Below are 14,269 nucleotides of genomic sequence, written 5' to 3'. Positions count from 1 at the left end.
ATGTGCACCATTGTGTGGTAATATGCATAACATGCACCATTGTGTGGTAATGTGCACCATTGTGTGGTAATGTGCATAACATGCACCATTGTGTGGTAATATGCACCATTGTGTGGTAATATGCATAACATGCACCATTCTGTGGTAATATGCATAACATGTACCATTGTGTGGTAATATGCATAACATGCACCATTGTGTGGTAATGTGCACCATTGTGTGGTAAACTGCATAACATGCACCATTGTGTTGTAATGTGCACCATTGTGTGGTAATGTGCATAACATGCACCATTGTGTGGTAATGTGCACCATTGTGTGGTAATGTGCATAACATGCACCATTGTGTGGTAATGTGCACCATTGTGTGGTAATATGCATAACATGTACCATTGTGTGGTAATATGCATAACATGCACCATTGTGTGGTGACATGGGTGGTTATGTGGACAATCGTACACTGGGCCAATCGATGTTTGCCCACTGGGCATGCGCACGACGGAGCCGGCTCTGTTGTGCGCATGCGCGAAACCCGGCTAGCGACGGGCGCTCCGTCGCTCCGGGTCTCGCACCAAAGGGGGCGAGCTGTCGATGGTGATTGACAGCTTGCCCCGTTTGGTAGGCGTGGCGTGGGGGTGGCTTCACAAATGGAGGTGTTCCCAAGAGAACGCCTACCGTTTGTGGGCGGCCCCACTGACATCACCAGTGATATCAGTGGGAGAGCTTCCGGCTCTATTAGAGCCAGAAGCTCTCTGGGGCTCGCGGCCACGAGACCCTACCACAAGGGTCTCGTCGCAAGCCCGATGGTCGCGATGGTCTTGACCATCGCGACCATCATTCTGGACGCTCGCTATATTTTTTTGCTTGCAGTTGTGCACTAATGTGGACAGTCATACTTACTAATGTGTTTTAACGGGACTAACGTGTGGCAATATGCACTAATGTGGGCAGCGGTTGTACACTAATGTGTGGTAAACTTAGACAAGATTTCCGTATGCACACCAGGCTGTGCTCTCCAGTAACTTTTACACCATCATTGCTGCAACCACTGTTTTATTTTTTTTGTTTTGTTTTGTTTTTACTGCATCAGTTTTACCAGTGGAAAATGTTACTGAGCATGTGATGTGTTGATGATGTCACAACGAGGGTGGTTGCGCCTCCAGGATCCGGAAGCTCTACAGCAGGGGTTCCCAACCACGGTCCTCAAGGCACACTAACAGTCCAGGTTTTAAAGATAGCCATACTTGAGCACAGGTGTCTTAATTAGTACCTGTTATTTTGATTTAACCATCTGTGCTGAAGCATGGATATTACTAAAACCTGGACTGTTAGTGTGCTTTGAGGACTGACGTTGGGAAACACTGCTCTACAGGCTGTATGTTGCTGATGATGTGTTTTTTCTTCTTTTTTTCAATGCTTTTAAGACTTTTTTGCATATCTAAAAAATTTCCCAAAATATTAATTAAATGTACTTTTCAATAAACCGTTTTTTTTTTATTAACAAACCCTTAATCAGGCCCTGATTACCACAGTTATTTAAGAGTATATAATGTGTGACCTCCCTCCCACTCCACAGGGTTCCGATTTCTTTCCAAATACTATACCCTGTAACCCCTGTGACTCGTCATTCCTGTAAAAGCGTCCAGTTATTGGGTTGCTTAAATTGGACAATCTCTCCTCTCTGAATGCCGGGGGGAAGTTGTTCTCCCTCTCCAAATAGACATATGGGGAGAGATGTATGATTCTTGGAGAATATAAAGTACCACCTTCAGCTCCTAACAGGCATTTTTTTTTCCAGCAAAACCTGTAAAATGACAGGAACTGATTGGTTGGTACTTTATCTCTCTCCACTTTATCTCTCTCCAAGGCGCAGAGGAGAAAAGTGTGCAGTGTAACTTTTTGGGCTGCTGGCCACCCAGGTAATCAAATTAATCCTGTTATTTTGCAGAAGTCTTTTCCTAGACCTGAATGAGCAGCTGGAGGAAGAAGACTTGGAATCCCTGGTGTTCTTGTTAAAAAAAGAATTAAAGAATGCAGGAAAAATGAAGAAAAGGGTAGGTGTTCTAGCTCCTGTCCTGAGAGGTGCCCGCCTTTGTTCTAGAGCATCCAACTAGCTCAAAGGTTCCGTAAAGTCTTTGGAGTTGATGCAGAATTAAATGCGAGCCAAACGTAATGTACGGAATGCTGGCGGTCAGAATCCCGACACCTGGATCCCGATAGGCTTAGAATACCGACACTTGTCGGTCAGTATTCTAACCCTCCCCCTCTCCCTCCCCCTAACCCTCCCTCTCTGGTGCCTGACCCTAACCTCCCCCGCTAGTACCTAAACCAGGGTTGCCTACCCTCCTGATTAGTCCGGGAGCCTCCCGATAAACGGGTGCAGGTCCCAGCACCCCGGAAAGGTAGGCAAGCCTCCCGACTGTTGCCAATCCCCCCCGCCCCCTCCCCCCCCCCCGCGAATACCTGTTAAACCCCAGTAGCGGGGGGACCAATGACGCGAATCACGCTGAATCGTGTCATTTTGGCCCCACCCCCAGCTTCACAATGCCAGTTTTGTCGGCATTGTGTAGCGGGGGCGGGGCCAAACTGATGCGATCGCGTGGCCCCGCCCCCGTCACGCCCGCAAATGACATCTGCCCTCCCGCCCATGCCCCCTTTTTACGCCAACACCCCCTGCCCTGCCGATCTGGCTGCTCCCTCCCAGAAGGAGTAGCCAGATAGTCGGCAAGTATGGCCCAAATCTAACCACCCCCTCCCTGCACCTTAAACGTAACTCTCCCCCCTTAGTGCCTAACCCTAATGCACCCCCTAGTGCCTTATCCTAACCCTCCCCCCAACCCCGCTACTTACCTTCGGGATTCTCAGCGCCAGGATATTGTACGTATCCCGACGTCACTACACCCATGTGTCGGAGAGTTCAGATATTCAGCTGTGTATAAAGTGGCACACATCTGTACCACCACCCCACCCCTATCCATACAATTGGTGTTATGGCCACGATCATTATCACTGCGCTTGCACTAGTTCAGGAGACTTGCTGAAAACAGGCGTGCCCCCCCTCCCCCCGATAAACTTAGCCTGCTTCAGCCGCAAGATCTGTATGCAGAACTGACTGGCGACAGCCCCTTTGTCTCCCACCACTGTTACACGTAAAGTTGTATTTTTAGCACTTAAATTAGAGAGAGAAATATTATTTTTAATAAGCGTGGTAAGTGATACAGGTTCTCTCTATTATAGACTTTCCTGTCAATCGCAACAGAACTTGAGAAGAATCGCTTAGTAACGCCGGAGAACTTGGATTTGTTAGAGATAAACTTCCAACTCATTCACAGGGTCGACCTGAAAAACCGAGTTCTCAAATTCAAACAGAAAGGTAAGAGACGGCTGTACTGCACATCAGACCTATAGGGGTTGTGTTATTTTATATTACCCTGCAGTTAGTACTTTGCTGTCGTCGCCAGTCAGCGGCTCTTTGCTTCCCGCTCCTGAATTAAATGTCTGTGAGACCTCGCAAGGGCACGAGGGTCGCCCCTAAACCTCACCTGCAGAGTTGGATGTGGTTGTGTGATGCCATTATCACTTTCTTTATGTTCTGTCTCATCTTTGTTTCTTGAAGGTCACCGGTATGCAATATGCAGATAATTATATATCACAATACAGACAGTGTAATTGGTGCATTAGTTATGGATAAACATACAGTAACACAGGTCCCATTTGCATGTAATTGATATAAGTAACAAAGAATACAACTCCATTCTACAGATCTCAGCTAGGTGGCACTCTCCGGGCTTTTTAATTGAAGACTCCAGATCTTCAGCGTTTATTCCCCAGAATGAGATCTGGAGAATTTAGAGGCAACCTCTTGAACTCTTTGGGCAAAATTTACTAAGCGGCGGTTTGACGGCGGGTTCTATACTATTCTAAACCCTGGCGGTTTGGTGGCGGGTTCTATTCTGTTCTAAACCCCGGAGGTTTGGTGGCGGGTTCTATTCTGTTCTAAACAATGGGGGTTTGGTGGCAGTTTTGCAGTGGTTTCTAAATGACAGCCCTGTTCTATTCTATAATGCGTTTTGATGGCAGTTTTGCAGGGGTTTTGCTATCTGCAGATATAAAAACCGCCACCAAACCACCGCCGGGATTTAGAATAGAATAGAAACCGCCGTCAAACCGCAGCTTAGTAAATTTTGCCCTTTGTCATGTTCCTCAAACCATTCCTGAACATTTTTTAACTGAAATAAGTATTTATTGGAGAATTTTATGGTACAGCAGTTATACAAAAAGCAACATATAAGAGGGGACAGCCAGAGGCAATGTTACAAATAAAATGTAACAACATAAATGAAAATGAAAGGCCATTAACATTGTGACAAGGTAAAACATGTGAAAAGAGAAAGCAGAAAAGACTGAAATATACCAGTAAGATCGTCATATACAGGTAAGAGACGTCTGCTCCTGGAGGAGGTACTCTGTAGTCAGACCATAGCTTGCAGTGTGGCCGGGCCCGTTGTCTTGCTGAAAGAAGCCACTGCCATCAGGGAATGTCGTTGTCATGAAGGGGTGTACTTGGTCTGCAACAATGGATAGGTAGGTGGTACATGGCAAGGTAACATCCACATGAATGCCAGGACCCAAGGTCTCCCAGCAGAACATTGCCCAGAGCATCACACGGCCTCCGCCGGCTCTTCCCATAGTGCATCCTGGTGCCATCTCTTCCCCAGGTAAATGAAACAGGCACCCGGCCATCCACACAATGTAAAAGAAACGTGATTTATCAGACCAGGCCACCTTCTTCCATCGCTCCATGGTCTAGTTCTGAAGGTCATGTGCCCATTGTTGGCGCTTTTGGCAGTGGGCAGTTTGTGCTACAATAGTTCTTCTGTGGGATAGGAGCAGACAGGCTAGCCTTCACTCCCCACGTGCATCAATGAGTCTTGGGCGACCATGACCCTGTCACTGGTTCACCAGTTGTCTTTCCTTGGACCACTTTTGGTAGGTACTAACCACAGTATATTGGGAACACCCCACAAGACTTGCCGTTTGGAGACGTTCTGACCCAGTCATCCAGCCATCACAATTTGGCCCTAGTCGAAGTTGCTCGGATCCTTACTGTGAAAGCTGAGTTGGATGCTCTCCTTGTATCACTATCATATTCTTAAAGCAAATATTCTATCTTTTAATGACTTCTCATAATCAGTAACTAATTATATAACTTTTATTAACAAACTCGTACAGTTATACCCAGGAGGAGGAACCTGGGACTTCCTGCAGAGGTCAACAGCAGGAAGCTCCCGGGGCTAAGAGAGGGAGGAGTCCCACGGAGACCCCCCTCACTCGGTGGCGGCAGCTTTGCAAGGGGCAGCTCTTATCGCAAGAGCTGTCCTTTGCGATACTAATCGCATATGTTAGTACATATGCCATTAGTATAGGTGCTATGACTGGTGGGATGTACACCGCACGGTTAGTATATCCCACCCGGAGAGAGAGCATTACAGAGAGAGGTAGAGTTAGCTTGGGGAGCTATAAGGACGTATATGGGGGGTGGGCAGGACAGCATGACCTACAAACTAAACACACTAAGTTCAACTTGGAACGTAGGGAAACACCATTATACTGCCACAAAGCATCTTCTTATGTACCATTCCAAGCTGATAGTAATTCAACTCCCATAGTAGTACAGTCTCCACAGACTACAAACGTGATGCCTGACCTATTGGAACTACAGTCACATCCATCCCTAAAACACCATACCTCCCAACTGTCCCGCTTCCGGTGAGATAGTCCCGCTAATCAGGTACTGTCCCACCGTCCCACCCACGGGCCGCAGTGTCCCGTGGTGGGAGGGAAGTTGGGGGAAATCAATCTCACCGATGCTCTGCACTGTGCGAGGAGGACCTGGGGGCAACCCAGCATCTCGGGGGATGCTGGACTCGCCCCGGAATGATGAAAAGGGGAAAGTTCCTGCCCTTCACAGCGAGGCCACAAGATCCCCTTTTCGGTTACATGTGCCAAAGGCGCGCGGAAGTCCCGATCCTCATCTGTACAAAGTTGGGAGGTATGAAACACTGATAACAACCTATGACTGTATCTATGATAATCTACTCCATTATACAAACTTATTCAGTCCTCATTACAATGCTATAATGATGCAGCCACTATTCACAGTCCTGTACATCTCAGGCTGCACCATTGCTACAAGCACTTGGTTCAAGGGGGGAGAAGGAGAAAACACATAGCGGCAGCCATATTGGTTTCACAAATCCACACAGCAGCAAAATCTACTGTATAAAACTACTGTATTACCATCTGATTTTAACCTGAACTATAAACATTACAAAGGACTATAACTGTGATATACTGCAGGCAAAGACTCCATGATATAGTATTCCAGAATGTTTATAATAAAACACTGTATAATACATAAGCTGATACCACTATCGTCTTTAGATGTAACTATTCAATTTCCAGCAATTATATCTACAGTTATAAATACCAATACATAAATCACCATCCTAACCACTAACACTGTTGTTACAGCTCACTAATACTACAATAAACAGCATATACTGTATGCTGCCTATATTACACCAACTACCACAGTACTAATTCACATAATTACACAATAGCCATTACCATCACAGCCATCTGTTACACACAATAAACTGTGTACTATGCCATACCATGAGCGTGAACTGAATAGGGAGAGAGAGTGACAGGGAGTGTTCAGAATGTTTTATTGAATCTGTGTAACAAAGGCCAAGGTCCTGATGTCCCAGGTCTGTTACTGAGGTAATTAACTTGTTTCGCCAGTTAGTACAACTGTGAGTGTTGAGATCTAGCTTTCAGTCTATAGGGGGAGATGTGATGTACTAAGCTCTGGAGAGTGATAAAATGCCAACCAATCAGCTCCTTACTGTCATTTTTCAAACACAGCCTGTAACATGACATTTAGGAGCTGATTGGTTGGTAGTTTATCACTTTTCAATTGATCACTTTCCAAAGCTTAGTACATCTCCTGAATCGGTCCCTGAGCTGCGGACAGGGGAGAGCATGTGTGATATACTTCAAACCCCCCTCTAACCATTTAATTGTCCCGTACCCACTGCCATGGGGTACAGGGAAGAACTATGGTTCTATTGGGCTGGCTTTACTGGGCGTTAATGGGGAGGGGGCTCTCTATGGCTCCCCCAGTCCAGTGTTGGTTAACTTAAAATTAGGGGGAACTCCATGTTGGTTTTACTCCTTCTTGGGGGCTAACTAGCACTGGGCTCATTAGAAAGTGCCAGCTTACCTTGGCAGCCAAACCATGCGGAAACCTGTAGTTTACAATAAAAACTTAAAAAATATGTATCAACTTTAAACATGCAGAAGTCGGCAGACACTGTCCACCTACTTCGGTAACATCACAAGTTTGCTGGTCTGATGAAAAGTTGGAAAGTGACTGGTTGGCTGGTCTGAGAAAAGTTGGTTAGGTGTATGGATGCCGTTCAGCTGGACGGACAGCTGGATGGTTGGAGGAAAGTTGGTTAGGTGTATGGATGCCATTTAGCTGAATGGATAGTTGGATGGTTGGAGGAAAGTTGATTAGGTTTATGGATGCTGTTTAGCTGGGCAGACAGTTGGATGGTTGAAGGAAAGTTGATTAGGAGGATGGATGCTATTTAGCTGGACGGGACAATTGGATGGTTGGAGGAAAGCTGGTTAGGTGTGTCGATGCCGTTTAGCTGGACAGATAGTTGGATGGTTGGAGGCAAGCTGGTTAGGTGTTTGGATTCCGTTTAGCTGGATGGACAGTTGGATGGTTGGAGGAAAGTTTGTTAGGTGTATGGATGCCGTTTAGCTGGAAAGACAGTTAGATGGTTGGAGGAAAGTTGGTTAGGTGTATGGATGCCGTTTAGCTGGACGGATAGTTAGATGGTTGGAGGAAAGTTGGTTAGGTGTATGGATGCCGTTTAGCTGGACGGATAGTTGGATGGTTGGAGGAAAGCTGGTTAGGTGTATGGATGCCGTTTAGCTGGATGGATGGTTGGAGGAAAGTTGGTTAGGTGTATGGATGCTGTTTAGCTGGACAGACAGTTGGTTAGTTGGAGGAAAGCTGGTTAGGTGTATGGATGCTGTTTAGCTGGACGGATAGTTGGATGGTTGGAGGAAAGTTGGTTAGGTGTATGGATGGTGTTTAGCTGGACAGACGGTTGGTTGGTTGGAGGAAAGTTGGTTAGGTGTATGGATGCTGTTTAGCTGGACAGACGGTTGGTTGGAGGAAAGCTGGTTAGGTGTATGGATGCTGTTTAGCTGGATGGACAGTTGGATGGTTGGAGGAAAGTTGATTAGGTGTATGGATGCTATTTAGCTGGACAGACAGTTGGATGGTTGAAGGAAAGTTGATTAGGAGAATGGATGCCATTTAGCTGGACGGATGGTTGGAAGAAAGCTGGTTAGGTGTATGGATGCCGTTTAGCTGGACAGACAATTCGATGGTTGGAGGAAAGTTGGTTAGGTGTATGGATGCTGTTTAGGTGGACAGACAGTTGGTTGGTTGGAGGAAAGCTGGTTAGGTGTATGGATGCCGTTTAGCTGGATGGATAGTTGGATGGTTGGAGGAAAGTTGATTAGGTGTATGGATGCCATTTAGCTGGATGGATAGTTGGATGGTTGGAGGAAAGTTGATTAGGTGTATGGATGCCATTTAGCTGGATGGACAGTTGGATGGTTGGAGGATAGTTGGTTAGGTGCATGGATGCCTTTTAGCTGGACGGATGGTTGGAGGAAAGTTGGTTAGGTGTATGGATGCTGTTTAGCTGGACAGACAGTTGGATGGTTGGAGGAAAGTTGATTAGGTGTATGGATGCTGTGTAGCTGAATGGACAGTTGAATGATTGGAGGAAAGCTGGTTAGGTGTATGGATGTTGTTTAGCTGGACAGACGGTTGGCTGGAGGAAAGTTGATTAGGTGTATGGATGCCGCTTAGCTGGACAGACAATTCGATGGTTGGAGGAAAGTTGGTTAGGTGTATGGATGCTGTTTAGGTGGACAGACAGTTGGTTGGTTGGAGGAAAGCTGGTTAGGTGTATGGATGCCGTTTAGCTGGATGGATAGTTGGATGGTTGGAGGAAAGTTGATTAGGTGTATGGATGCCATTTAGCTGGATGGATAGTTGGATGGTTGGAGGAAAGTTGGTTAGGTGTATGGATGTTGTTTAGCTGGACAGACAGTTGGAAGAAAGTTGGTATAGTTTTTGGCCAGCTTGGAAAGATGTTCTGGTAGTTTTTGAAAAAATGTTTAAAGTCATTAATTTTGTGTCATTGTTCTTTACAGTTGTTTTCTTTTCTTTTGCTAAACATCTTTCTTTTATGTCATGCAGTTTTTCGTGGCCCTTATATCAATGCGTTTGCAGAATCTCCAACAATTCTGCGGCCAATTAACCAGACCGCGTCCTCCGTGGTAAGTCCTCCGTTAGCATAAGAAATAATGCTTCCTTGTTGAAACTCATAGATTTGTAATAACTTTAAAATACGATGTGGGCCTGATTCACAGCTGCGCGCAATGCCGAAGTTCAAGTAGTTGACCGACTTTTTGCTACAGCGTGTGCACGAATCGCCATAACAACTTTTACGGCGCATGTGTCGTACAGCGTGTACGCAACAGAGCGCTGTTGTGATTGAGACGCGCGGTATCAGAAATGTCTTGGAAAAGTGCTGGACGGCGACTGGGAAGTGGCTAAACCGACGCACAGAGATGCTCCATCTTATGGGCGTATTATGGGAATTTCCCGGACGTAGCGCTGAAGTGGTTGCGTACACAGATGGTCAGTCGCTCACACTGGAGGTCATCCTCTGACGGACAGTCTGCCCCGCCATAGGGCTGCTGCAAGTTTCGATGATGCGACCGGTGGGGTATACAATCGGGAAGCCGGCTGCCGGAATCCCGACAGCCGGCTCCCCGACTGCTTTATCCCGGCGTAGGATAAATGACCGGCGTCTATTTCTAGACGCCTGCCATTTTCCCGACGCCGGGAGACCGGCGCCCGGCATCCCGATCGAAGGGTTGCCTGGCGCCGTGAGTGGACAGCCGCGGGGGGGGGCGGGGGGGCTTAGGTTTAGGGCTCCCGGGGGCGACTTAGGGCTAGGCACCCCCCCGGGAGGGTTAGGGTTAGGCTAGAGGGAGGGAGGGAGAGTTAGGGTTAGAAACCCCCGGGGGGAGGTTAGGGTTAGGCACCCCCCCGGGGGACTTAGGTTTAGGCAGTGGGGAAGGGGGGGTTAGGGTTAGGCAATTAGAGGGGTGGTTAGGGTTAGGCACTTGGGGGGGGAAGGTTAGGGTTAGGCACCCTTAAGGAGGGTTAGGGTTAGGGAGTTAGGTTAGGTTAGTATATACTTACCTTAGGGACGATCGGGATTTCCAGCGCTGTCGGGCTTCCGCTGCCGGGCTCTGCTGTTTTGTCGGGCTGCCGGGAATCGAACTCCTGGCAATGCGGCAGCCAGGATTTCATACCGATTCCGACCGGTGGTGGCATCTGAAGATGCGCATACTGGACGTCTCAGCCCTTGCGCATTCACACGCACGGATGTTCACTAGGGAAAGGCTTTGTAGCGGCAGTTGCAGATGAACGTCCTTTAAAATCTTCGTCTTCCTCTGAATCAAGTCCTGTATCTGTTGGATTCTGTTTAATTTTCACAAATCTATTCTGGCAGCCAGCTGCGTGGTGTGTACATGTATCTTGTGCCCTAGTTTGCACTTTTATTCTTGGTGCTATAACCTAAGTGATTACTGACTCAGGCTCTTCATAATAATGTTTACCAATCATTAGTAAAGATCCTATAGACGCATACATTTAGTCTGCCAAGAAAACCTTTTTGCATCTAATTTACAGCGAGTTTCCATGTCTGCCGATCAGATGTCAAAAAGGACGGACAGTAGATGCGGTCGGATGATGACCATGTTTGACAGACCCATATGGGCGCCATCAGACCAGTTTCTGTTGTCTTTATATCTCCTACCATCAGTGTTATGCTCTACCTGAAATAGCGCACCTGGATTGACGTAGTAGATATGGCGCAAACTGGCTTTTGTCTTGCGTGATCCGTCACTAGGCACAACAATGGCACCACCCACCCCATGAAACGTGACATTTATATCAATGTTTATATGATAAAGTCGGATGTACGTACTACACTCTGCATAAGGTCATTTTGGGGCGCTATGTCTGGAACCAGATTGCTCCATCTGTATGTATTACTGCATTTAGCCTAATAATAATAAAAAAAATCCCATGGTAGCAGCTTTGGCTCACGTGGGACTGTTTCTGCTAAAACCGCCCGATTGCGACCTGCGGATAAGTGATCTGCAGTTGCGCGCCTGTTTTACTGTGCACTTCAAATTAACCTATGGCTATAATGGTCCTGCTGTACGTCTTAATTTACTGATGCCAGTCATAATTATGGACAATATATATAGACCTTAACCCAAAATGAGTGGGTATGTACCTTGCGCTCACTCGGGTGTTACTGTTCTTAATGGAAGGGCAGCTAGGTACTAAGGAGATACCCCTCGTATCTCACAATGAATAGACTTACAAGATTGTATGTGGAGGCATACAATATAATAGACCTGCGCCTGTGGTGTATCCATAATTAATAGTAATAAGAGAACGGGAGCAGATGTGGCCAATATGGAGAGTGACAGTTATGTCTAAATAGGAACATAAACAAATGGATGCCACAGAGAATGATCTTAAATCTAAATTATTAACAACACTAGGTTAGAGGTAGAATAAAAAATGTAAAGTAGTAAAACTGTGCAGCTTAGTAATGGCTTGCAGGGTGGGCACATGTACTGCAGATGGTCGGATGGTAAATAATGTGCACCAGTGTAGCAATGGTAATGGGGAGAGGGAGGTATTGGTAGGTGGGCTGTGTAAGGGCAGGCGTCCCTGACCCTTACTAAGTGTCACTCGTCCAAGGTGTAGATGAAAAAGTGTAATAGCAGAAGTCCTTTGATGAGGCCTCATCTGTCTTCTTGAGTCCTGTCTTCGTATCTTCTTCCTGATGGTGATCCGGACCTGCTGGCGGTAGGCGCACGCTTGCGCTAGTGGCCGGTGTCTCTCTCCGGTGTACACCTGGCCTTGGCTACTATCACATACCTCCCAACATAACCCTCTCCAGGAGGGACACAATGCTCTGGTCCTGGACTTCCCTGGTCATTTATGATTGGTGGAGGCTCCAGGGGTGGGGCTGCAGTACAGTCCAAAATTCAAATAGGGGAGCCACACCAACTGTCATTTCACACACTGCCAAACATCACTGGCTGGGACTCACTGGCAGTTGGTGTGACTCCCCTATTTGAATTTTGGACTGTTCTGTAGCCTCACCCCTGGAGCCTCCACCAATCATAAATTACCAGGGAAGTCCAGGACCAGAGCATTGTGTCCCTCCTGGAGAGGGTCATGTTGGGAGGTATGCTATCGGCTGCGCGGCATCGAAAGATGTCGCGCACCAGATAGTGCCCGGCTCCGGTGGTCCCGTTGGTGAGTCCCGGCGTGTGCGCTGCGTCGCTTCCGGGTGGTCCCCGGAGTGCTTCCCGGAGCCTCCGTCACTTCCGGCTCCATGGTATCGACGGATCCCGCGAGCCTGAAGGTCTAAGGTTCCGGAGCTCGCCGCGCGCTCGACTCACCCGTTGGTGAGGAGGCTTACTCTTGAAAATATCCTGGGATGGATATAGTTGTATAAAGGATGTCCTCCTACGCGTCTCGGTCCGGAGGGAGTAATGTTGAGCGCCATAACTCTCACTCTCCATATTGGCCACATAATTATGGACAACGTGGGCAGCCCTACGTTTTTATACATGCCCGTGACAATGCTGGCATACGGTTTGCGTAATCAATGCATGAGCTACATTTGGGTGAAAGCACTTGCTGTGAATATACTTGGCGCCCCTCATTTACACCAGGGTTTCTATATATTTCTATGTGTTTTTTCATCCACTACCCGTCGTCCTTGCACAGAACAGGACAGTCTCCTAGAGAGGATGGGTTTAAGTGATAAGGAAGCGATCTGGTGTGAGTGCGGTGGGAAGAAAACTCTGTGCCGTCGTTTCTTTTTATTGGCGCTCGCCTACTTTATGGCCAACAATATTCCGCCCTCTTTATTAAAAATAAATTGTAACCTCTCTCTTTTTTTATTCTTCTTTATTTTAGAGACCACACTTTGAAAGCAATGGCCATATAGGTAAGACCACGTAATGTAACCTCTTTTCCTGTCTGCAGAGTGTTTTTCTAGCAATTAAAGTCAAACAAATAATCATTTATTATCGGCTAATGCAGAAGTGGTTGAATAATAGGCATATTTTATGGAAATTGTACATTAGCTGTAAAACCCAATAAAACATTTGTGATACACGTAGCATAAACAACTGTCTGATTCCTGTGCGGCCACATTCTAAAACACGCTCAAGAAAGCACCCGTCAGCAGGGAGTTCACAAACCGCCAATCACACGAAGTTTGCTAGTACAAATGGCCGTCATTACCCGTTTCTGGTCTCGCCCTATGTTAGAACACCCCTGTCTATATTATAATTTATTTTTTATTTTTTTAAAGATTTTCCATTAAAGTTGCACTGGCACCTAGGGAAGTATTTCCCTCTTGGGCTCCTAAAAGGTCCCTGGGGATTTCTCCAAGCAGACATCCCAGGTCATTTACATCTCTCTCACAGTTACGCCCTAATCCTTGGGAGGGGGGGGGGGAACCAATCACGAACCCCCTTCTATTGGGAAAATGTAATACAGAACTGGCAAATTCATTTTTTCAAGGCGTTCCCCACCCCCTACGTTTTCTTAGGGGAGTAGTATAGTTTTCAATTAATTCATCCTTTGTGCTATAGATGATCCAGTGTCTTCTCATACAAATAGCCTGGTGTAGGAATTATCATTATCCTTTATTTATATGGTGCCACAAGGGGTCCCCAGCGCCTTACAGCGTACTAAAAAGCAGAAACCGTATGAACAAAACAAGGTAAAAGTAACTTACAGTACAGGACATGGCAGGACATGAACACGGGTTATACATATGTTGGAGAATCTATTGCTGCCTCCTCCTTACATTAATGTGAGCAGATTCTGCTCAGTACAATGATGTGACAATGACATCACGCCGCGCTCCACCGCTTGCAGGAATACACTTTGCTGTGTCTGTGTCCCAGGGCAGGACAGCTTCCAGGATACGCGAGTGAGGTTTTCAGATATGCAGGATACAAATCAGAGAAGCAGAAGTGACTTATTTCCA

At 46.8% G+C, this 14,269-nt stretch overlaps 1 protein-coding gene across 2 annotated transcripts in view; it reads left to right on the top strand.

The window, feature by feature from the left end:
* Positions 1-14,269, top strand: part of CFLAR (CASP8 and FADD like apoptosis regulator) — a 99,961-nt gene that overhangs the window by 73,676 nt on the left and 12,016 nt on the right. For both annotated transcript variants that reach the window (XM_088475501.1, XM_088475502.1), the window contains exons 3-6: positions 1,948-2,053; positions 3,237-3,372; positions 9,358-9,437; positions 13,186-13,216. In XM_088475501.1, the coding sequence (XP_088331627.1) occupies positions 1,948-2,053; positions 3,237-3,372; positions 9,358-9,437; positions 13,186-13,216 (353 nt within the window). The remainder of the gene's footprint in view (positions 1-1,947; positions 2,054-3,236; positions 3,373-9,357; positions 9,438-13,185; positions 13,217-14,269) is intronic.

The sequence above is a fragment of the Taudactylus pleione genome, unplaced genomic scaffold (assembly GCF_031769625.1).
Source record: "Taudactylus pleione unplaced genomic scaffold, aTauple2 ptg000173l, whole genome shotgun sequence".
Classification (NCBI taxonomy): domain Eukaryota; kingdom Metazoa; phylum Chordata; class Amphibia; order Anura; family Myobatrachidae; genus Taudactylus; species Taudactylus pleione.
This window is presented reverse-complemented; position numbering and strand designations above follow the sequence as displayed.